The following is a 25,719-nucleotide window of genomic DNA, read 5'->3' on the forward strand; positions in this document are numbered from 1 at the left end:
TCCAGGTACCTTCTGACAACTGCTAATCTGTTCTCTATTTCTACAATTTCGTAATTTCAAGAAGGCTATGTATCAATGGAATCATACAATACTTAACCTTTCGGGATTAGCTTTTTTCCCACACAGCATAATTCCCCAGAGTTTCATCTAAATTGCTCTGTATATCAACAGTTTGGTCCTTTTCATTGTTGAGTAATATTCCATGGTGTGGATGGACCAGTTTGTTTAACCATTCACCCACTAAAGGATATCTGGGCTAATTCATTTTTTGGAACTGCAAACAAAGCTGCTACGAACATTTGCATACAGGTTTTTGTGTGGGCATAAATTTTACTGCCTCTGGAATAAATGCCCGAGTGCAACTGCTGTGTCATGTGGTAGTTGCATGCTTAGTTTTATAAGAAATGGCCAAAACTGTTTTTCCAGAGTGGCTGTACCATTTTACATTCCTACCAGTAATGTATGAGAGACCCAGTTTCTCTGCATCTTCACCAGCATTTGGTGTTGTGACTATTTTATTTAAAATTTTAGCCATTCTGATAGGTGTATGTAATTCTGGTTTTAATCTTTAATGGTTAATGATGTCTAACATCTTTTCACGTGCTTTTTGCCATCTGTATATACTCTTCAGTGAAATAACTGCTCCTGTCCTTTGCGTATTTTCTTATTGGATTGTTTGTCTTTTGCTGTTCAGTTTTGAGAGTTATATATCCTAGATGCCACCCCTTTGTTGGATATGTTGTTTACAAATATTTTCCCTCAGTCTGCAGCTTGTCTTTTAATCCTCTTCACAAGGCCTTTCACAGAGCATAAGTTTGTTGGTTTTTTTTTTTTTTTTTTTTTTTGCGGTATGCCGGCCTCTCACTGTTGCGGCCTCTCCCGTTGTGGAGCACAGGCTCCGGACGCGCAGGCTCAGCGGCCATGGCTCACGGGCCCAGCCGCTCCGCAGCATGTGGGATCTTCCCGGACTGGGGCACGAACCCGTGTCCCCTGCATTGGCAGGCAGACTCTCAACCACTGCGCCACCAGGGAAGCCCCAGAGCATAAGTTTTCAATGTTGATGAGGTCCAATTTATCAACTTTTCCTTTTATGAATCACGCTCCTCTTTGTCTAGCCCTAGATCCTGAAGATTTTTCTCCTTAAGTTTTTTTCCTGAAAGTTTCATAGTTTTACGTTTTATATGTTTAAGCCCATGATTCACTTCCAGTTAATTTTTCTGTAAGGTGTGAGGTTTAGGTCAAGGTTAAATTTTTGCCTCTGGATGTCCAATTTGTCTAGCACCATGCATTAGCAGAGCTGTCTTTCTTCCACTGTATTGCGTTTGCACCTCTGGTCAAAAATCAGTTGCCCCCAACTATTTTTTAGGGACTGTCTTACACTTCAAAGAGTGAATACAAAAATAAAGATATATCTTGTTACTAAGGTGCTTACCACTGAGAAAATCTAATGACATATGCATAAATAGCTAGAGATGAAAGAAAGCAAGGATGCAGGAAAAAGTACAAAAAGAGTTAAGTCGGGGTTGGGAAAGCAGGGAATAAGGAAAAAGCTTCATGGATTTCATTTTAAGAGGATAAAGGAAAAGGAAGTTAAATTACAAAGTTAGGGCTGAGATCCCTATTGCCCCCAACCAGGTAAATAATTAGTACAAAATTTTACTCTTTGCTCTCTGTTTAAGCAGGCCAGCAAGGAGAAAACCAGAGTTCTCCCTCTGAATACAAAATGCAGGATCATTTAAACTTGGAAAAACTCCTTATAATTTCACTCATAGAAATTATATATAAAAAATTCCATATCCAATCACATTAAGTTCACTCAATCAATCAATATTTACTGAGCACCCACTATGTGTCAAGCACTAGGCATAGAGTAGTAAACCAGGCAAACACAATCCTGTCTGAATGGACCAAGCTAAAAACGGGGTTTGTCAATCCAGCCCCAGATCTACGCCACGGATGTAATTAGTGGCCTCGGTTATAAGAAGTGAGCCCTTTCCTGCCCCTTCCAGGAGCAGAGTGTCAACATGTGATCAGGGCCTCTGCCCCACCCCTCAAGTCTTCAGCCCCAACTCCAGAGGCTGGATGGGAACCTAGAAATTTTGCTTTTAAAGGTTGACAAGTTTTGATCTAAAGCAGCCAACAGATAGTAGCAAATATACTGCAATCACGATTAACCCTACGCGCCAATTTTGGAGGAGCAAGAAATAAATCTGACCTAAGAGGTGAGTTGTAAATATCACACTGATGAGCTCACCTTGTTTTCTTGAGATTCATTCTCCCAGGTGTGACATTTTTAAGGTTTGGGGACTACTCCGTTCCTTTAAAGTTTTCTTTCTTTCTATTCTTCCAAAACAGGGAATTGCTATGTCTAGTGCAATAGCAACCACCAACCACTGTCTTAAACTCACGCTTTTGCAAGCAATTTTACAAGTGGCAATGAACGGTGTGGCTTCACACTTGGGCACCACACCACAGAATTCTGCTCCAAAAGCTGCAGGCTCTGCCCTCCTGAGAGAGCTGCAGGGGGAGTTCAGGGCCTGGATACTGCCAGGATGGCTTTCATTTCCCCTGGTCCCATGCCAAGTCCTGCCCACACGCCTCCTTTAAGCATCCCTATGAAAATCAAGGCAGATAAGCAGCCCATGCAAGACAAATTCCCCCTATTCCCAAATCATAAACCAAATCCTGAAACTCTGGATTCCTGGAGAGGCCAAAGCCTGTAATCAATCCCAAAGAGACAACAGGCAGGTTTTGGAACAATAACCCGTAAACATATGGATCCTCTCAGGGCTGGAATATCATGGCAGTTATCTCCTTTTGAATGGGGGAGGGAAAGTATGCATTCTTTAAACCATCAAGTGTACCAACACCTCTTTAAAATAACTATCCCATATTACAAGCATTCATTCTTGAGGCACAGAACTCCGGGGCCAGGTGGGCCTGCTGGTGCTGCGGACAAGAAGGATGGCGAGGTGTGGTGGGGGGCACGTAGGGCGGGGAGTGGGAAGGTCAGGAGAGCTCTTTCCTCACCGGCACCGCCTGACAAAATAAGTGCTTATGGAAAACTGCAAATCCAACTCACCTGACTTCCGTGGGATGGGAGTCTGTGAGGAGGAGACACCCTTCAACAGAGACACCTGATGTACCAGCGGGCAGCAGGCTCCCTCTTTGGGATAAGGAGCCCGAGTCCTACATTTGATGTTTCATTAATGGCTAGGCAAACAAATTCTGAACTTGCTGTTTTAATTTGCTCAGTGGGGAAGGAAAAAGTGTCACTCTATTGTAATTCCCAACTGGGTGCTTTTTTAAACCATCAGATGTTATTTCAATGTTCAGCAGACATATTCGATTTCCTTTCCTTAATATTTGTTTGACTTACCCTCCGATGGGGACTGGGTGCTTTAGAAAAGCTCCGAGAGGTCAAACCTCACTGCAGCTTCTCTCAGCACCTCCGTGGGCCCCGGCCTGCCACTGGGGGTCCGCTTTCAGCAGCTCGTGCTCAGAGCGGCACACATGAACTATTCTCCCTCCAGGCCCCTCGAGTCTGGGCAGGTGTAAATCAGTGCAAGCTGGAGATAGGACAGACCTATCAGAGGGTTCAGGTCTCCCACAGGCTGGAAACAGGGAGCCTGAAGCGATGTGGAGAAGACCCCAGGGAGGTAATTCTCTAGGAAGAATGACTCCCCTCTGACCACAGTCTTCCTCATGCCTCCTGTGAGGGGAGCTCTGACTGTACCTCATGGGCAAGGACACTCACAGAATGAGCCGTCCGGCCTGCTCCCTCTCCTCCAAACAGCAGTCTCTATAAAGGCAACTCTTCATGTACTTAAGAAAAGGGAGAAAAATGGAAGTAAAGAGAGACAGATGTCCTTTCAATAGTCCACACTATTGATCTGTATGATGGCCAGGCCCAGGAAAGAGACTCAGAGGGGAACTGTCACTCACTCAGATGTACTACACAAGGCTCAAAGAGAGCTTCCAGCCATCAGCTTCTTCAGATCCTAAACGAAGAAGGCACTGCAAGTCCTAGACAATTTTTAGTGTTCAAAAAGCTCAGCTTTGACAGAATGGTTCTATAGCTACTGTAAAGCCTTAGCGTAGACCCAGCACAAATGCTGATCCCGAACAGCTCTGACAAGGTTTGATTTTGCGCATGCCCAAGACAGGCCCGGCTCCTTGAGACAGCCGGTGCCTGCAGCCATGTGGACCGACACCTGTGCTGGCTCCACGGTACACTGCTGCTACAGTCCATCATCCAGAGAGGAGAAGGAAACACCCAAATTCCCAGTCTTTCCAGGCAGCCACTGGGTCAGGCCATGTGAAGGCTCAAGGATCTGAGTCAGCTGAGAGGCCAAGGAACGGAAATCTATGGCCCTGGTTCCCACTGAAGGCCAAGGCACTTCCAGTAGTTAGGTTATCTGCTGCAGGGATGCCCCTTGCGTTTGGGCCCTCCTTTAGGGACATTTCATTTTTATCAGTGTTGGCTATGAGAACCCAGTTTCTCGGTGCTCTAGGTGAAACCAGAGAGTGTAAGCCTGTCGTAGGGCCCATGGCAGGATGAGACAGGTGGTTCCATGTACGGTAAAGAAAACCCGCCCTGGATTCCCAACAACCCTGAGCACAATTTCAGATCTAGGACTCTGGGACTTAAATCTAGAGAGGAAAGCAGCCAGTTCCCTATCAGAAGGATCATAACCACAAGTCTGTGAGAAACAATCTTGAGACCCAGTCCAAGACCTGGTATCTGTGGCACTTTCACTGGCAGACGGCTCAGAGAGGGACAAACAGAAGGACAGAGACAACCTATTTTCTTTTTTAAAAGTTACCCACTAGCTTTTTTAAAAAGGTTACTATTAAGTCTAATTCTAAGATAGGTGTTTCCATCTTTCTGCTCTTCTAGTGAGAAGAGAGAAAGTGGGATAGTTTATTTAGAATCACAGAATACATCATCTCTCCCCCTCTCCCTGGATGAATACATTTAGCTCTAAATTTTACTAATTCTGTTTAAAATGTAACTGTTATATAGAGTCTCAGCTCTGGAATACTCCAGTTAGCCAAGCTCCCTCATTACCAATCAAATCTGAGCTATGACTGAGCTCACCTTTCCCTTCTTGGTTCTTCAATCCAGATGAACATTAAGCTTATAGGTTTTCCACTACCATTATCTAACTGGCTTTCCCTGTCTTCAGTCTGTCATCGCTAATTCATCCTGTGATCTGACTGCCTGGACCATATACCTCTTTGCAAACCTACGACACCTCTTCACCACCTTCGACTTTTCAGCTGACCTCTTAGCCTGTCCATCAGCTGGCCCTATATGGCTGAACCAACCTAGCTTCCAACGTCAACCCAAACACAAGTTCCGCCTCCATCACATCAACTGGCCTGTGACTCCCCCGTGCGACCACACGTACCCAGCTCGTTCTAACTTGGGTTGCCTTTCATCTTGGTGCTTCCTATAGCAGGAAAACGCACTCAGAGGTGGTTTCACGTTCTCATGAAAAAAAGTAGGGCATTCCATGCTATTTTGCTGTCTTCTCATGATTCTTTACTTGCCATTAGCTTGGGGAGTTGTGAACAACATAAAACAAATAAATTATCATAATTTATTAGCACCCAAGAGGGTTCACCAGCCGCTACCACCTAGGGGACGCACAGGCAGTAAAAGAAAGGCATCAGCATTGTGTGCACCTAACAACATACAGTTGCTCTTAGTCAATTCCCACCCCCACATGAAGGACTGATTTTATAACCAGTATTATTAGCCAAGAGTGTTTCACATCTCTCAGGTGAAAAATGTTCAACACTTAAGGGCTACTAATAATTTTTTATGGTTGGAAATGAGGATCAAAGTACGAAAGGAAAAATAAATTCCCGGGTTCATACATCCAGCCAAGTCTGCTGCATGGCTCATTTTCTGCCACATGTTTTAAACGGCCTCTCTTAAAGGCGGGGGAGGGGAGGAGGAACAAGTTGCGTTTTATTTCCCAGCTCTTTAGGTCTGAAATAAAAGCAGACAGACTTGGGGGGAAAAAATCAAACATTCAAGTAACACTATACACTGCTACTGTTCCCCCAGGAGCTCCTTGCAAATGAGTATCAAGAACTCAATAGATACTTTCCTGGTAAAATACATAAACAGATAAATAAATTATCCCAGGCTGAAAAGAATCTCCACATCTGGTAGCTCACTAGAGCTTGTCAAACAAGTCAGAAACACGCAGGGCCAGAGAAGATCATTCTTTCGCTCCTGATTTCGGGGCTGGCGAGGGAATGTAACATTTCCCAAAGCTCTTTGCCTTCCAACAGGGAATATGACCCATTTAAACAGGCAAATGACCCCTATGTTTTCTTCCAATTAAATAAATAATGATACCCAGGCATTAGGTCTTGAATCCACATGTCTGTGTCCTTCAAGTCACAGACACTGGAAGAAAAAAGGCCTTTCCTACAGGGTCTGGCCTTTCATTCCCAAGAACTTGCTAGGGCGTCCCTTAAAGGGTTATATTCAACGTACATTTAACACCCTACAGAAGTAACTTAACCTCTTCGCACCTCAGTTTTCTCAGCAATAAAGCATGAAGTGACAGGATGGTCTCCCAGGTTCCTTCCCCTTCTGATGCCGGGTTTCTTTAAAACAGAGCTTTCTGCCTTGTCCGTGGACCCCAGTACAGTGTTAACGTTCCCTACGTGTGCTATGGTTTTGCAGAGGCTGGCTGAGCACTGCTGTGGCTCCAGCAACTTCCTCCGGGAAAGGGATTCCGGAGGTCGGGACGGGTTTCAAGCTTACAGCCCAGGTAGACCTTCCCCCTTCACTCCTCTTTCATCTCTGGGCTCTGACGGGAGGCCACCTTTCTCTCTCATAGCTCGGGGAGGATGCCATCTGTGAGCTGCCTTCAGACTCTGCTCCGTGTCCCTTAAGCAAGCTGTGGAGCCTGCTACTTTAAAATGGTTTCTGTAAAGTGATGCTTCCAACCCTCTAACAAAAGCTCTGCTTTAAAATGCCCTCTTGTTGTGAGAAACATATGTCAGGCCTCAGAAGAGGCGTCAGCAGAAACACCATCAGAACAGACCCCGGGTCACCACGCTCTCCTCCGCTAAGGCAATGGCTGTGCTCTCCCTTTCACTCCTAAAAAGCTGTTGGCATTGCCTCCAAATACTCCTGGATCCTCACACAAGCAATCTCTCTGGGTTTCACAGGAAAGCAAAGGAGTTTGACACTTTTTATGCATACAAGTTGGATTCTTTTTCACATGAACCCATACCTTATACATTTGCCTGTCCTTCTGATCCCTTAGATTCATTACACCTGAGGGATTTTAGGAAGTCATCTGGTCTATTCTTCAGCTCCAGGAAGGACTAGTAAAACCACCTTAGACACTGGAGGACCGCTGGCTGCCCCTTCCTGAAAGATTCCTAAATGGGGAGACGCCTCTGTCTCTCCAGATTTCTCTAAAAATGCTTTGGAGCCACAGTGAGAAAGGTCTGCTGCATGGTTTCTCTTTGATTCTCACATATTAAATACTGTGTTTAAACTATTTTTTATTTAATCTAGGATAATGAATTTAACTACTACAAAACTAATAAAGGCTATAGACACACACACACACACAAAGCCAAGCCAGAAGAAACGATGGTGCCTATTTCAGAGAAGAATAAGCAGGGGAATATTTTGGTTGTACTAAAAGTGCCAATGTACCTAACATTACCTAATTGACCTAGTAAGATCATTAAATCTACAACTGCAGAGTGTAGACTCTTTTTAGGGGCACACAGAACATTAACCAAAACATAGACCTTCTACTGAGCCATATAGTCTCAACACATTTCAAAATGATGAAATCATATGGAGTATATTTTCTGACCACACTGGAATCAAATCAGAACTCAATAAGAAAAAGGTAACTTTAAAAACTGACAAAAGTAAGCAACATACTTTTATATAACTATGGGTCAAAGAAGATATTACAAAAGAAATTAGAAAATATTTTAAACTTAAGGATAATGAAAATATGACAAATCAAAACTTGGGAAAGTACCTAAAGCAGTAATTAAGGAGAAATTTACAGCTTTAAATGCATATATTAGAAAAATAAATACTGAAATCACTGATCTAAGCTATCAAGTCAAAAGGTTAGAAAAATAACAGCAACTTAAACTCATGAAATTAGAGGAAGAGATTAATCAAGAAAAGAGTAGTTAATGAAATACAAAACAAATACACACTAAAGAAAAATCAACAAAATCAAAAGTTGATTCTTTGCAAAGAATATGACACTGATACACCTCTAACAAGGCTGATAAAGAAAAGGAGAGAAAACAAAAGTTATCAATATCAGGAATGAAAAAGAGCACACCAATCCAAATCTTATAGACTTTAAACAATAACAAGATAATATTATGGATGATTTTATAGCAATGCATTTCACAACTTAAATGAACAGAGTCCTTGAAAAACACAGCTTATCAAAACTAACACAAGAAGAGATAGAAAGCCTGAATAGTACTAGAGCCATTAAAGAAACTGGGTCTGTAATAAACATACTAGAGTGCGGGCTGAGGATAAAAGGATGTGGGATGAGCAGTGTAAGAAAGTCATAAATATCAACTATGGCTCACGAGCAAGCTGCAGAAGCAAGAATGTAGCAGCCATGCAGTTTTCTCGATTCCTTACCATATACACACCAATTTATTTGTCTCTTCTTTTCCAATTTGATGTAACAATTATAGTTATGATATATTCCATAAATACAATGTATATAGTCTATATAACTTATTCTTCAGGTGTCTGTAGTTTCCTCAGCCTCTTGAGTCTATAAGTTTAATGAACTTTGGCAAATTTTGGAAGCTTTCAGCTATTTCTTTAAATATTTTTTTCTGCCCCACATTCTTTCTCTTCTCCTTCTGGGACTCTGATGACACGAATGTTACATCTTTTGTGATTGTCCCACAGGTCCCTGAGGCTCTGTTCATTTTTTTCCCCCCAATCTCTTTTCTCCATGCTGTTTAGATTGGATAATTCCTATTGATTTATCCTCAAATTCACCAGTTCTTTCCTGTTATCTCCATTCACCTACTGAGCCCACCCAGTGAGTTTTAAATTTTGGTTACTGCAATTTTCAGTACTGGAATTTCCATCTGGTTCTTCTTTATATCTTCTGTTTCTTTGCTGAGACTTTCTATTTTTCCATTTCTTTCAACAGTGCTCATAATTACTTATTAGAGGATTTTTTATGATAGCAGTTTTAATATCCTGGTTGATAATTCCGACATCTGTGTCATTTTGGTGTTGGCAACTGTTGATTATCTTTTCTCATTAAAGTTGCAATTTTCCTGGTTCTTGGTATGATGAGTAATTTTGGATTGTTTCCTGAACATGTTGAGTGTTACTATGAGATGCTGCTGCCTTTCACATTTTCTATTTTAGCAGGGAGTTTAAGTTCAGAGTGCATGTCCGGATCCACTTTTGTGGGCTCTGGATTGAATATCAATTTAACTTTCAAAGACTATATCATGCTATGCTGGTCTGCCTAATTTGTGTGCTACCCAGAGGCTAATTTGAAACCTGGGCAGTATTCTACACTATAGTTTCTTTCTCAAAGCTTTTGCTGTGTTGATTCTAGTCAGTTTCATGCATGGGCTGATTTGAAGGGAGAGGGGTGACAGTGTGCCCAGGAGGAATCCCGCCTTTCCATAACCTTCCCTCCACTCTCGAGTTGGGAAGGGATGAGGTGCTGTCTGTTGCTTGGTGCAGGCTGGGGATGGTGGACAGGACACTGCCCCCCAGCCCCCAGTCTCTGCAGCTGCGTCTTCGCTAACATTCACTTCGTGGAGGACATGGAAGGTCAACTGGGTTCCACCCCCCAGTCTCCAGAGTGGAGGGGGGACAGGGGAGGAGTGCTGTCTCTGCTCCTGCCTCCTGGGAGTGCAGGGTGGGAATGGTCAGCAGGGCTCTGAACGACAATCCCCACAGTCACAGCATCTAGTTGGCAGGGGTACATACGGCTTCTTTCATGGTGTTTGCCTGGTGTAGAGTAGGTACAGTCAAAAGGGTTCCATCAGCAGGGCTGCCCTCTTCCCAGTCCTCACAAGAGAAAGTGGGTTTTTCTTTTTCTTTTTTTTCGTTTGTATGCTCGTTCTCTGTGCCTATGAGTGTCATGGCCTTCTGCAGCACTGAGGCTGGGGTATACAGGAGGGAGGGAAGGAGGGAGGAAGGAAGGAAAAAAAAAATCTAAGGGAAATCACTGCTGGAGTATCCCTTAAGTCCTGAGGACCCTAGCCAGTCTGTCTTCTTTCTCTAGGAATAGGGTGGAATGTGCTTGCTCAATCTTGTCCAGAATTGGAAGCCTATAATTTATTCATTAAGTTACAGAATACTAAGTAGAGTTGTGACAAAATTTAAAAAAGAATAAATAATTAACCAGAGACTAATATTATGACTATTGGGAGTCTGTGTCTCGCCTTCTAGGGGAGGGAATGCAAGGCCTGTATATGTATAAAGGACAGCTGCTGCATCCTTCTTCGTGAAAAGAATACAGTTGTTACTGTTGCTGCATGGAAGTTCAAATATGTGTAGAAGGGTCTGTATGGATGCTTTGGAGTAGCCAAAGGGGTAGACTGCACTGGTTATAAAGCTACTGACTTGTAGCCCCAAGCCCTGCTTCTAAATTCTGCCTTGTGATGCTAGGGCTGAGACTGCAAACATCTCACCTTTGCGAGGTGGTCTACCAACAGGGGGCACTAGAGAGAGACTGGAAAACTAGAGAAAAGGAGAAGGGAATTACTTCCTGTTTATTTGTTTGTTTGTTTGTTTGCGCTATGCGGGCCTCTCACTGTTGTGGCCTCTCCCGTTGCAGATCACAGGCTCCGGATGTGCAGGCTCAGCGGCCATGGCTCACGGGCCCAGCCGCTCCGCGGCATGTGGGATCTTCCCGGACCGGGGCACGAACCCGTGTCCCCTGCATCGGCAGACGGACTCTCAACCACTGCGCCACCAGGGAAGCCCTACTTCCTGTTTTGCCTGCTTTTCCCGACAGTGTGGCATTTAATCCCAGCAGCAGAATGTGGTTCTAGCCTCTTCCGGCAGAGCCAGCCTTACCCTGACCCCTCAGAAGTACTAGCAATAGCCAGCCGGTGGACCCTCCTCAGAGGTTTAAGGCCCAGCCCCGGGGGTGAGGGGGTGGGGTGGGGGGTCTCTTCCAAGCTTCTAGGTTCTAATGAACCCAGCCTATTCCCTCTCTTCCTTTGTTCCTCCCACCCTAGGGGTAGTGGACGCTCCCTGGAGTTATTCTCTCTTTATACTTTCAGTAGCCCGTTTGCCCTCTCAGCTCTCTAATACCTCTTTTAGAAAATTTCATATACTAAATCCATTCTGTTGAAACAATTAGTATAGATTCTGTTTTCCTGACTGATATGTATTCTTATTTGTTAATATTAGAATACGAAACAAAATGTTCAGGTGCTTTTACCTTCACCAAAGAGAGGTTTCAAACAAATGGGTTTGAATGGCACAGAGGCAGAAATAGGACAGTTACATAATGAAATCTTCCCAGGTGGCATGGTATGGGGAAAACAGCACCAAAATGAGTTATACATCCTTATTAAGTGCCACTTACTCACTGGGTGATATTGGATAGGTCATTTATGGGCTTCATATAGTTTATGGCTGGGCCTTACCTATAATTAAAAGTGAGCAAGCTAGATTATCTCTAAGTTTATCTCCAACCTGAAACTAAAACTTTATTTTCAAGAAATCACCAGTAAAACCATCTGGGCCTGGATTTTTCCTTATAGGAAAATTCTGATAACAACTTCAATTTCTTTAATAGAGGGTACATATTCTGTTTAATTTTACGTAAGTTGTAATTTTCAAAGAATTTTTACATTTCATATAAATTTTCATAATATTCTTTTAATGCCTGTAGGATCTATAGTGACAACACTTCCTTAATTCCTTTTCATTCCTGATAGTGATCATTTGTGGGGGGGGGCGTTTTGTTGTTTGTTCTGTTTTTTTAAAAATTTTTTTAACATCTTTATTGGAGTATAATTGCTTTACAGTGGTGTGTTAGTTTCTGCTTTATAACAAAGTGAATCAGCTATACATATACATATATCCCCATATCTCCTCCCTCTTGCATCTCCCTCCCACCCTCTCTATCCCACCCCTCTAGGTGGTCACAAAGCACCCAGCTGATCTCCCTGTGCTATGTGGCTGCTTCCCACTAGCTATCTATTTTACGTTTGGTAGTATATGTAATTCCATACACATATGTTTTTATTTCTTTTGGAAGCTGGGTCATATGAAAAGTATAACTTTTTTTAACTTTATGAGAACCTGTCAAATATTTTCCCAACCTGGTTGTACCATTTAGCATTTTTACCAATATGTATGAGAGTTCTAAGTTGCTCCACAGTCTAACCAACATGTGGCACTATCAGTATTTTAAATTTTATTTCATCATTCTAGTGGGTATATAGTGGTAACTCATTGTGCTTTTACTTTAGAATTGCCCTAATGACTATGAGGTGGAGAGTTTTTTCATATGTTAGTTTACATCTCTATATCTTCTTTTATCAAGTAACTGTTCAAAGCTTCTGCCCATTTTTAACTGACTTGTTTTCTTATTATAGAGGTATGAGAGTTCTTTATATTTTGAAAATACTTTTCCCAGTCTATGACTTGCCTTTTTATTTTCTTACAAGTGTCTTTTTAAAAAGTGTTAATTTTGATGAAGTCCAATTTGGTTTCTTTTATATACCGTGCTATTTGTCTCTTACTTAAAAAAAAAAAAAAAAAAACATTGCCTAGCTCAGGTACACTAGAACTTTTTCCACTGTTTTCTTTAAGAAGCTTTATAATTTTAGTTCTTGCATTTAGGGCTAGGATCCATTCTGAACTGACATATGGATATCAAATTACTCCAGCACCGTTTAGTGAAAAGCCTGTCCCACCGCTATTGAACTGACTTGGGTCTTTTGCTGAAAACTGATTGATGACACGTGTGGTCTATTTCTGGACTCTGTTCTATTTCATTGATGTACACGTCTAAGTTTACACCAGTACCACAGAGTCCTGATTACTGTAGCTTTATAGAAGTCTTAAAATAAGGTAGTCCTGCAATTTTGTCCTTCTTTCTTAAAATTGCTTTGGCTTTTTCAGGCCCATTGTGTTTCCATTTCAATTTTAGAACTAGCTTGTCAATTTTAACTTTTTAAAAAGCCTTCTGGGATTTTGACTGGGCTTGCTTTGAATCTATAAATCAGTGTGGGGAGAACTTACACCTTAATAATAGTGAGTCTTTGGATTCAGACATATGATACATCTTTCCATTTATGAAGTTGTTCAATTTCTCTCAGCAATGTTTTGTGGTTTGCACTGAACCTATATGGCCCCCCTTTTAATACATTTTTCAAGCTGACCCTCCCTACCCCTTCTCCAGGCAGCCACCGGTCTTTTGATCACTAAAGATTAGTTTGTATTTTCTATAAATGAAATCACAAAATATGTTCTCTTTTTCATCTTGCTTCACTCACTCGGCATAATTATTTTTAAATACAACCATGTTGTATGTATCAATAGCTCACCAATTTATTACTAAGTAGTATTCTATTGTATGGCTATACCACAATTAGTTTATTCATTCAACTTTTGATAGACTTTGGGTTTTTTTTTTCCCCTCCAGTTTTTGGCTTTTACAAATAAAAGCTGCAAGTACAAATATTAATACCTGTATTAGCGTACAAGTATTTGTGTATACATATGCTCTTACTTCTCTAGGGTGAACCTCTGTGAGAAGAATGGCGGGGTCACATGGTAGATATATGTTTAACATTTTAAACTCCAAACTGCTTTCTAAAATGGCTGTGTCCAGATTATGGATCACAGTGAAGTGGAAAGGCATGCAGGCCAGAATAATCTGTCTCCTATCTTTCATATGCACGCTGGTAATGAAGATTTATTCATTCATCAAATCTTACTGAGTAACTGATGAATGGACTGAATTGGGTTAGGCAAAGAGGATACAGCAGTGGACAAGACAGCCATGGCTCTGTCCCTATGGGGCTTACATTCTAGAAGAAAAGCAGACACTAAACAACACACTTCACAATTATTTGCTCACAAAGAGGTAGAGTGCTCTAGTCTGGAGACTTTCTGAGAGCTTCTTTTGATCTGACTGCTGAAGGATGAAGAGCAGTCAACAAGACAGATACAATCCTAACACCCTGTGATAACTGTGACAAAGAAGTAGTTCTGGGCTCCAACATAACTCTCCTAGGACATAAATGTTTGTTAACTGATTTGTTTATTCACTTAATCCATCAAGCTTGCATGAAAATAATCGTAGCCTTTGGCATAAAAAACAGGATTTAGGAGCACCATCTTCTGTCTTCTGATTCAACACAAAACTGGGTACCCTCTCCAGAAGAGAACTGTCCCCTCTGAGTGATGGAAACAACCATCAACCTTCCTCAGGAATCAGCGGAATCATGAGAATGACAGCAGCAGTCGTGGCAGCAGCAGCTAATGTGGCATCTCATAAAGAGCAGAAGAACACAGTGCCCACCACCCAGAAGGGGTACTTCCTGAGCGCTGTCCACGTGGTGGTGCTACACAATCTTATCTAATGTATGTGACAACCCAATGAAGCAGATGCTGTTAGTGCCATTTTATATAAGAATAAACTACAACCCAGAGAGATTACATAAGTTGTCCATGGTGACAGAGTAGACACTTGGGCCCAGTACTGTCCTAACTTTGTTCATTATATTAAGTACTATACAAGAAATAACTTTACAAAGTTACCCTAAAGCACTAGTGGTAGGGATGCCTGAAAAATATATTAGTTTTCCTTAGCAGCAAGGTAATTTAGTGATGGACAAGTGACACGCTGATGGTTCTGAGGACTACTTTTGAGGACCAGTAGTCTCTGACATGGTAAAAATCCTCAGGGACGACAGTATAGTATCACACAAACTTGAATTTAAACCCCAACTCTTCCACTTATTTAGCTGCGTGACTGTAGGCTAGTTATCTAAACTTGCTTAGTCTCAGTAAAGAAGGTGAAAAACAATAACTGCCTCGAAGGTTTGGGAAAAGATCATTAATGTATGTGAACACCCAGTAAATTGATAGGAACATAGTAAGTTGTATATAGATAGTAGTTAGGAAAGTTGTTCCATTCATAGCATCTGGAGAAAATCCCAATTACTGGAGATGAGGGGTTTCCCTGCCCTCTACTCCTCGGATACACATTACTTCTTTAGAGGTAATGTGGAGTAAACACAGGGCATCAGAGGAAAGAGGTGAAGATTCAAGCTCAGTCCCTTTTGCACTTCCTCTCATCAACACATTTTTTGCTGCTTGAAACGAACTCAAGGTTGAAAGAGATCCCAGGTTTCAATATTCATGAGATCCCAAGATTTCAACTCAAGGTTGAAAGGAATTCATCTAGTCTATCCTCCTTTTATTAGACTTCATTTAGACCAATTGAAGTATCAAAGAGGTAGCACTCTGTCCATCTTGGCTACATCATTTGGAATGTTCCCTTTTTCAACCTTCCTTTTACCACAAAAATAAACACATGGGTATAGTTTGAAGCCATTACATGCAATGGAGAGAGAAAACACTGGCAGAAAAACTGGTTTTGCCATGAGTTGCCTACTTATTACTTAGAGGAATAAGTAGGTAATTTGCTTTTTTAAAAAATGGGAATTGATAGTGTATGAAAAATCATCCAACACCCTAGACGTGATGATACGAAAGAAAGACACCAATATGAATAGAAATAAATCCAGAAAGATGAGTGTATATTTTACTAGCTAGTCTCATGCCTTTCACTGGCCAGTAATGACATCGACCAAGGTATCACACATCTGCCTATTTCACAATTTCTTTTATATGTAATGGATATATAAATATATTTTACATATATAGTAAAAACCTGGGAAAACTTGAGCTTTTAATTTTTGGTGGTGGCAGTGGTACGGGGATTCCTATTCCTTCCCCTTAAAATCCACTTCTAATTTAAGGCTTAGAAAGTAAATTTCTATAATAAATATATGTATCACATATTGCTTCATTAGATAAAAATTTCATGATTTCTTAGAACCTCAAATTTAACAAATCCTAAAAATGGTTACTTCTCTCCCAAAGACAGGATGACTACAGGGGATAAACTTCCCCGCTCTCCCCTGTGCCAGCTGTAGCTAATTGATTTGTACACTCTGTTTTGCTTGGGTCTGATACCACCATTACACCCCCGCAGCCGCAGGCCTCAGCCTGTCGCCATCATGCATCTCGCGTACATCCTCCCTGACAGGACTCATCAATTCCTACTGCTTTTCACCAGGCCTCAGCTCTGGCACTTTCCCCTGGGGAGACCTTTACTGGTCTCCATACTTAACCCCTGAACCCAGTCTAATCCATCAGCCACATCGAATGAATGGTGATAGAGAATGTTTCTCCCCAAAGACAGGCAGCCAGCCTCTCCACTTAAAACTCAGAAAGAAAGCCATCAACAGGGTCTGTTTTCTGTTTGTCAGTGTCGCCAGCTTCTTCGCTTATTGATGTTTTTATTGTTGCTGTGCCCAGCTGCTTGAGTCGGGGAAGTGGTATTCAAGGAGACATCAATTAAAGTGCTTGTTAAACGCCATAGATGCTCTTTTTTTTTTTTTTTTTTTTTTTTTGCGGTATGCGGGCCTCTCACTGTTGTGGCCTCTCCCGTTGCAGAGCACAGGCTCCGGACGTGCAGGCCCAGCGGCCATGGCTCACGGGCCCAGCCGCTCCGCAGCATGTGGGATCTTCCCAGACCAGGGCACGAACCCGTGTCCCCTGCATCGGCAGGCGGACTCTCAACCACTGCGCCACCAGGGAAGCCCCATAGATGCTCTTTTGAAAATGTCCCCTGGGACTCTCCCTGGGAGTTCCCAAAACTGGTGGATGGCACAGTTGTCATTTTTGGAATAGGGTTTCCCCAAAGTTCTAAAGAACAGCTTCATAACCTCCACTCCTACGCACAGCTTTTGGACGCTACTAGCATTTAGGAATTATGACTTTACAGAATGAAATATAACACTCTTTATTAGGAAAGACAAGCAATAATGGGCAATAAATATCGAAAATGTAAATGCACTGTTTGAAACCTCCTCACCTCATAACCAAACTGCAGCTCATCAGAGGTCAGCATAATGATATCGTCGTCAATAGCCAGAACGGCCTCCGTCTCGATTTCATCATAAGGGAAGAAACGGTTACTCAACTTGTTTTCAGCAGTTCTTACAACTTTTAATGGAACCCGGATTTTGGGCCACAGAGAATCTGGAAAAAGAAAAACCAAGGTATCTATTACTCTCCTAACTTCTGTGAGGAGATAAACTGGCGAAAGCATCGCATCACAAATGAGATGGAAGAATCAACTCACACCCATGACTCTCATGAAATCCACACACACAGCTGTGCAAGGAGAAACTCTTACAGGTGCGTTTTTAGAATATCTTACATTGTAAATATTTCTGTTCTCTCTACATCCTTACAACACTACTGATTCTCAATGCTGTCTCAACCAGAATCCACAAAGTGGCTTCAACTCACAACTGAGAGACAGAGGAGCAAAACGACTTGATGAAGGTCACAGTGAGGAGAGGACGAACGGGCTCTGGACCGCCTCATGCTCAGGCCCGTGGTTTGAACACCAGGACTCTACCACCTCTGCACAATCCTTCCAGGTAGGTACACCCTAGCTCAAAACCTGCCTGCAGCTCTGCTGGGAAATACACGTGCTGAAGACAAAAGCGCCTGCCCCCATCACGTCATCACCAAGAGCTCCCAAGGCTGCCAAATCCACCCTCACAGAACTGTGGCCCCGCAGGAGTTCAGCTTTCCTAACTTAGCACCTTCCCGCCTCGACAGCCCTGCTCTCCTGACTCACTGGGTCTGTCTGGTTTCTCATCATGATCAATTTACAGAGTAAATATCGAGTATCTAGGTCCAATTACATGGGATTTTCTGGCATACTGAAGAAACACAAACTCATGACTTGCCTTACATTTTTCTCATTCTACTTCGAAATGATTGAAGCAATTTAACCTCAGGTTCCTTATTTTAAAGTGTTGTGTTTAGCATAGCATGAAATTAATACTTCTTCAGTACAGGACCCACGTCCACAGACCTCAGTGTTCTTTACAGAGGGCAGTTTGTTCTTCACGCAACATTTGTCAAATGAGGATAGAAAAGGTATCATACTGCTTCCAAAAACCCAACACGTAATTGTGGGAAGGTCTAGTTTTTGTGAGTCTTGAAGCCCCAAAATGCCTGTGGCCACTCCAAAGTCACCATACTGAAGGAGAAGTGTGACAGAGGGAAAATCAGGAGGGAAAAAACCTGTCTTAACTGACTGCAGATAAAATCTCTTACGCATAATTTACAACACATCCATGTAACACGTTGGGGTGCTCCAAGGGTCTTAGAAGAGGCACCCCCAAGGGCAGCTTCCCAGCAGGTTCTGTAGACACCCCAACATGCTTCCCAGTGAGGCAGATAGCTCCTCTGCAGGCAGCTTTCCAGCAAGTTCTGCAGATACCTTCAACAGCAACTCAGTGAACTGAAGCCCTCGACAGTACCCCAGCTGGCCTGATAACACCCCCTGGACAACTTCCTGTTGAATTCCATGGGTATCCAAGGGGGCTGCTGGTTTCTTGTTTGCCAGTCTTGGCCTGTGGCACCTGAGAACCTTCACCATGCAGTGGGCTGCAGGCACCCTGTCTCCAACCAGGTCTGAATCTCAGACCTAGCTGGAGAAGAGGCTCTCCCAAGTTTATTTCCTGTAATCCTTAGAGAGCTCTTTTTTACCGTTTAGTCACCAATCTCCTATTCCTAGTTAGTAATTCTTTATATTAAACTTTTCCTGTTCAAGTTACTGTGTAGTTTCTGTCTCCCACCTGGACCTTGACTAACACACTAGGGATATCAGAAGGATTATCAGATGAAAGGGGAATTGTTTTCTATGGCCTCTGAAGTTAGAACCATGACCAATGGCTGGGTGGAAGTCACAGGGAAATTGATTTAAACTCTAAATAGGTAAGAATTTTCTGATGCAATGAATGCCTTCAGCAACATAATGTGCACTTCTATTTGAAATGTACTAACTTTAGAGACCAAACAAGATGCCTCTGAGGTCCTAGGACTGTATGGACAGTAACATTTCACAGAAAGAACAGTCTCTGGAAAGAGCTTCAAATCTCAGACCCCTTACCAGCTATGTGATCTTGAACAAGTCAATCACTTTCTACCTGTTTCTTTGACTATGAAGATGGAACAGGAACACCATCTTCACATATGAGAAGGTGTGAGGATGAACAGTAACGCATTTAGCAGCATGGTGCCCGGCACCTAGCAGACATCCACTAAGTGTCAGCTGTGCTTTCCCTTGAAAGTCTGAGTCTATTTACAGACCAAAGGATGTTTTTGAACCTTAGGTAGTGGTGGCAAAGTGGTACACGTCAGATCTGGTATATTACTCTGACAATCCAGGGGCGTGTCCTCAGCATGTATCTTCAATGTCTACTTTGAGATGAACAGAATCCCTGCCATTAATCCTCTGGAACTGAGAAAACCTAACACACTAGCGGAACAAAAGAACATGGAACTTTTGCCATGTTAATTTCATAAGGCAACAAACAGCCCCTCTTTCTGCAATACGTATAGAGAACAGGCTAGCTGCTTGGGTTAAGTGTAGATGTTCCTCCACCCTGGATGAGATGGGGACTTGCACCTGGGGAGTGTGCACAGCATGCTCGACAGCTTTCCACATTCTTCGCCTGCATTTATCCTAAAATTACTTGAGACAATGTCCATAAAGAACTAACCTGCCTCTAGAAAGTCATTGATGGGGAAGTTTTAGAAGGTGATGAAGGCCAAAGAGGATGATACGGGGTGCAGATGTGAATGCAGAATGAATCATGGCTTTTTCGGAAATGCGATTACCTCTTCCTGTTCTGAGTTGGGCCTGGATAGCCAAAGGCAGCTTTGGCAAAAGAAGTCTCCATCTCAATGGTTCAGCTGTCTATGAACCATCGTTACTACAAGACAGGACTTCAAGTAGAATTCCCAGTTCCTTGTTTTCACATTTTCAAATAAAATAGGCCTCTAAGAAAGGGAACTACCTTTCTCTCGGGCTTTAGCATCCCTTCTGTGGAATACAGGAATAAGAGGGCAGCAATCAAAGAATAAGCATTATAATTACTCCCTGCCCTAAAGCAGATAATTTTGATATGGGATTTTGATTCTGTTTAAAAAAATAGGGGGACTTCACTGGTGGCGCAGTGGCTAAGAATCCGCCTGCCAATGCAGGGGACATGGGTTCGAGCCCTGGTCCAGGAAGATCCCACATGCCGCAGAGCAACTAAGCCCATGCGCCACAACTACTGAGCCTGCGCTCTAGAGTCCGTGAGCCACAACTACTGAGCCCCCGTGCCATGACTACTGAAGCCCGTGCGCCTAGAGCCCATGCTCTGCAACAAGAGAAGCCACTGCAGTGAGAAGGCCACGCACTGCAACAAAGAGTAGCTCCCGTTCGTCGCAACTAGAGAAAGCCTGCACATCGCAACGAAGACCCAATGCAGCCAATAAATAAATAAATTAAAAAATAGGACAGGAGCATGAGGTAGGAAAGAAAAATATAGGTGAGAAAGAATAGAGGTTTGTTTTTTTTCTTTCTTTCCATCAGTATTTTCAAAAGAATAGATTTACTCTTCTGCCTCTCCTTGAGCCCCTGATAAGGACCTGGTTCATCTGCATAATCCCAAATTAGAGAACTGACAAAGCATGATGATTTTCTGAGCACTAACTGGCAATCTGAACAGATACAGTGGGGCCTAGTGCACAGCACATGAGCTTTGGATCCAGAGAGACCTGTGTTCATGTCTGGCTCTGCCATTTTGCAGCTCTGTGATTGAGGCAAATTACTCAACTAATCTGAGTTTCACTTTTGTAAAATGGGAAGAATAACAGCTTCCTTGCAGGTCTGTCATAAGGAGTAGAGATAATACGTGTAAAACACTTAGCACAGTTCCTATTCCTTGGATATAAAAGGTACTCAGTACATGGTTATAATAATGCTGCATCATTCTCATCTTCACAAATGGATTCTTGTAAAGTCTAGGAACTTCACTTCCCCTCTGACAACCTGAAGAGGTGTAGAGAGAATATGGGGTGACTCCTTAGGGTGCAGAAGGAAACAGTGTCACAGCTAGAAACCTTCAGCCTCTTGCTCCACTGCTTATCCCAGATGGGCTCTTTTTCTTTACTTCTTGAAATTCTAAATGGAACCACATGAATTATAGCTTGTGTCTCATCCTGTGAATCTGTAGCTGGCAAACAGAAATGCCACCTTCCATTCACACAAAGTAGTCTGAAAAATAAGATTTCTCAAAAACATTGCCAAATTTATGAAAAACAAACAGCTGAGCCAGCTGACCTGATAACTTTACAGTTTTGAGCTTTAGTCCAGCTTGAAGGAGAAAAAGAACTCCTCGTGTTAAGGATTTTTAAAAAATGTGTACCGATTAATAGTTTTCTCCAAGTTGGATGCCAAGAGCCATGTGAGCAAGAATTCTGCAACTTTGCCAAGGTACTACACAATGTTCAGGTTGCCGGATGATGACCCAAAGCCCATCCTGGCAATCACTGTCACAAACACAACCACAGATCCACAAACTAAATGATCAGATTATCTCCATACAAATCTTGAGCCCCCTCCAGGGGTGCTAGAGCTGCCTGGTGTACGGCTGGTCCCCATGACCCTCACTCCCCAGGTCCCAGAATCCAGCTCGAAGGAAGAGAGCTGCTGCTTCTACTTCTCGCTTGCCTCTTCCGAGGTGACCATCCTGAAATGCTCAGCCAATCCCATCCTGCCTATTAAGAACTATGAGAGTCCCAATCTGAAGCTGGGGTCAGGATGGGGGGTTCCTTGAGATCAACTCAAATTTAAAACTGAAATCAATGAAAACAGAAGGCTGAGTTAAACCTATCTGAAATGTACAATGTAACAGCTTCCTTCAGACTGCGGCCAGGGGCCAAGCCTAACAACCTTTATATCCATCAAGCCTGGAAACTAAAGAGCCGGGGAGAAGGAAGGCAGTGGCTTGCCTTTTCTTCTGACAGAGCTCAAAACCAACGTGACGAAAGCTCGCTGGAAATTTCTATTGCCTAGTCTAAGTATTTACTTAAACTTCAAATCCAGCAATTTAGACTTAAATGTAACCAAAAAGAAAAAAGTATTTGGTTGGGTTGGAGAGTGAAAAAAAAAAAAGGCGGGGTGGGGGGGGAAGGGGGCAATTTCTGCCTACACTAACCCTCCCGGCAGCAGGCATGTTAGCCACAATATTTATTCTAGTAAATGTAGAGAGAGCGGAAAACATCACTTTTGCCTCTAATATTTCAAAGCCTCGGACTTGCTTTTTAAAAAATATATATGTTACTAACGCCGCACATGAAAAATCAGATGCCTCTGCTGGCAAGAGGGCCAGAGCTGACAGCCACATTCACCAAATGAACCAACACCCCACAGAAGATTAAACATGGTTCATGGTCTCCCCAGACAACCACGTCACCAGAGCCGGAGGCCTGACCTAAAAACCACTGTTAGAAAAAAGCTGGTCCAGTCCCTAACTGTGTCAAAAATTAGGGCCTCATCAGTTGAGGGCTGTCTTTCCTCTCTAGAGCCAAAATATTTCAAAAATAAACTAAACTTGGTCACAGAATTAACCACTACACTTTACTAGGGTGTACCAAAAATTAAAACTGAACACCCAGCTCTAAAACCTAGGTTTGTGCTCTTGCTTTTAGTTACGTCAATGTAGGGGCTTAGACCAAGAAGGAAGAAAAAGATTTCTCCTTTCTCGTAGTTTGTAATGATACTTGCCCCAAAGAAGTGACTCAAATTTACAATAAATGATTCACCTTAAGCCCAAAGTGGCTAATGAAGTTTTCTAAGGAGAAGGCTCTTTTGCATTTAGCCCCAGAACTGCCTATCTGGGCAGGAGGGCGGGGTGAGGGTGGAGGCTCTCTGAATGCTGGTGGCCTCCGCGTGCAGGAGCGTGACTGCAGCATGACACAGAGTTGTTCCGCGTCCCACGAGGGACACGCAGTCTTCCTTCTGAAAACACGACCTCTCCTTTATAAGTGAAGAGACGAATCAGCGACACAGTACCTACGATCCCCCTCACTCTGGTGGACCAGGGTCTCCCACGACCATCCCTGCGCTGCTCCTTTTGTCCCGTCCTCCTCCCTTTCTCCCTCTTAGATGGCACCTGGTGCCAACACCTTCGTTTTTCTTCTACTCCTTTCCTCCTCCTTTATTGAGAGTCAAAAAAAAAAAAAAAAAATCCAGAAATGTTGGGAAGAAAAAAACTTGGCATAAAAGATAGTTAATAATAATAATAAAAAAGGCAGTGTGCTTCAGGGCATACTATGGGCATACCATTCATTTAAAATAGCTACTTTGTTTACTAAACTGTGGCTCTCTGAATATAAAAAGTAAGTATTAATTCTCTCAGAGAACAAAAGTCCCACCAAGTAAAAAATTTTAAATGTCTGAGGAGGACATTTAAATCCTGATTTGCCTCACAGACAGAAGTATGTTCTTCTCCCAGCTTAGACTATGGATCTGCTACCGGGAGTTTCCAGGGTTGCCTATCCTGACTTCAGTATAACCAATTAAACAAGAACAGCCATAAAAAGTGCAGATACTACTGTCACGCAATAAACTAGACCTTATCGGTGATAGTGGTGCACATTACAAACTTCAAACTCATTCCTTGCTCTAATCCATCAGAAACTTCCTGGCTTTAATAGGCTATAAAGGGCAGGAGCTTTGAAGTCCCTGGGATTAGGATCAGTAATAGACGGACTGAATGAGAAACAAAATGCAGGTGGAACATACTCTATGCATCCTGAATTAAAAACAAATCCAATGAATCAAACAGCCCTCAACCCTAGCTGCCAGATTACGGTGGGGGGGGGGGGGGCGGTGGCCAAGGCAAGCAACAAAGACCTTAAGGATGAGCCGGTGGGAACTTCCAGAGAGGGCTCATTTTAAGGAACTGATTCAAGCCTGGGAGGGCGTGCCTTGCTAACTTTCCCCATTGGAGGTGAGGCCGTTCTTTTTGAAGAAGAGCACAGTATCAGAGCCGAGATAAGGAAGGAGAAAACTAATGCCTTTTAAACTGAGTTTTCATGTAAACAAATCAGCTGAGATGGCTGAGGGAAGCTGAGATCTGTTTTCCCAAGGCTGATGGCCTTTGATCCTATTGATTCCTAAGCCCTCAAACACTTGTGGCTACAGGGCATGCCATGGGCTTAGAGTTAAACGGGCCACCCTAGAACAAGGATGGGATGATTGAGAAAACTGGGGTCGTGCTGTCTCAGAAATGGCATTACTGTTGACAGAGCAGGGAAATTCATTTTAAACCAAAGGATGCAAATCATCTGGCCATCCAAATATCGACGCAGCTGAGGGGTTCGCCAACGCCCAAACCAGGCCTTTCCTGAATGCACTGTCTCTCCTCCCTTCTTACCTTCTGGGGGGTTTTTATTCTGATTATTCCAGACGACCAGCAGCTTGGATAAACTGGGCACCTTGGACACTTCAGTGATGACCCGGAAGAGGCTCTCCACTCGGTCGTAGGTGAGGACGATGGCCGTGAAACCTTGAGACTGTGGCGGGATCAGCGGGAGGAAGAGCGGGTTGCTCACACTGCCCCACTTCTGCAAGAGAGCACATGAATGTGGGTCAGAGAGGGATCTAGTAACAATGAGGCTGATCTCTTTCCCAAAGTCACCAATAAACCTGAACATGGGAGATCTGATGGCCTTTACCATGACCAATCCAAGAGCCAAGCAACTGTTCAAAGTCTTTCCCTCCTCAAAATTTGTGCTGATGCTCTTTAATTAAGTTTGGCTCTGATACCCCTGAACAAGGGGCAGAGAATTTTTGCAGCTGAGAAGAGATTTCTAGTCAAACATGGCAGATTAAACACATGCATTTATCTTCATTCCCTCCCCAAACCCACTAAAGTGGGTTAACAGATATATATAGATATAAATATAAAAGTGCAGTTAATAGATATAAATCTACCCAGACAATGAAATGGGAGCAGAGACAGCAGCTGATGAGCAGCATGAACATGTTTCTGAAAGACTGAAAGGGGCTGGAGAAGTGATGACAGCACAGGAGAGTGAGAGCTGAAACCCAAGTACCAAAAGGTGGGCGGAGGGTGGGGGGAGCAACAAGGCAAGCAAGCCCCAACTGTAGCCCCACAAAGGCTCAGGGCTTATGCTCAGTGGGCCCTTGTGAGTAAGAGGAGGGGGCTGAAAACAGGAGGACTAGTTAAAATATGTGTAAGGAGCAGCGACGGACCCAGGGCATAAGCCTCCCCATCACCTACCCACTCAGCCAGAAAACTACTCTTCTTCCCTGCCCGAGCTGGAGAAGGGAGGTTTATTCTCTGAGGAAACTGAAGCTCTAGACATGGAAACACAGGCACAGATGAGAGGAAAATGCAATTAAAGCCTATATTTTGAATGATGAGCTCTATGGCCTTCCGCCTCCTCCAGTTCCCAAAACATCGGCAGTCATGTGGCTTACTTGCCACTCCATGATCTTACAGTGAAGCTCCACCATCTTACAGCGAAGTTCCATCACCTTACAATGAAGCTCC

The 25,719-nt window shown here is 43.1% G+C and overlaps 1 protein-coding gene across 1 annotated transcript in view; it reads right to left on the minus strand.

Annotated features, from left to right (window-relative positions):
- Positions 1-25,719, minus strand: part of EXT2 (exostosin glycosyltransferase 2) — a gene marked incomplete at its 5' end in the record, with an annotated part of 124,655 nt that overhangs the window by 20,928 nt on the left and 78,008 nt on the right. Inside the window, 2 exons of the mRNA XM_079707386.1 lie at positions 17,154-17,320; positions 24,577-24,766. Of these exons, the coding sequence (XP_079563512.1) occupies positions 17,154-17,320; positions 24,577-24,766 (357 nt within the window). The remainder of the gene's footprint in view (positions 1-17,153; positions 17,321-24,576; positions 24,767-25,719) is intronic.

Source organism: Hyperoodon ampullatus, assembly GCF_949752795.1.
Source record: "Hyperoodon ampullatus genome assembly, chromosome: 7".
In the NCBI taxonomy this organism is placed as follows: domain Eukaryota; kingdom Metazoa; phylum Chordata; class Mammalia; order Artiodactyla; family Ziphiidae; genus Hyperoodon; species Hyperoodon ampullatus.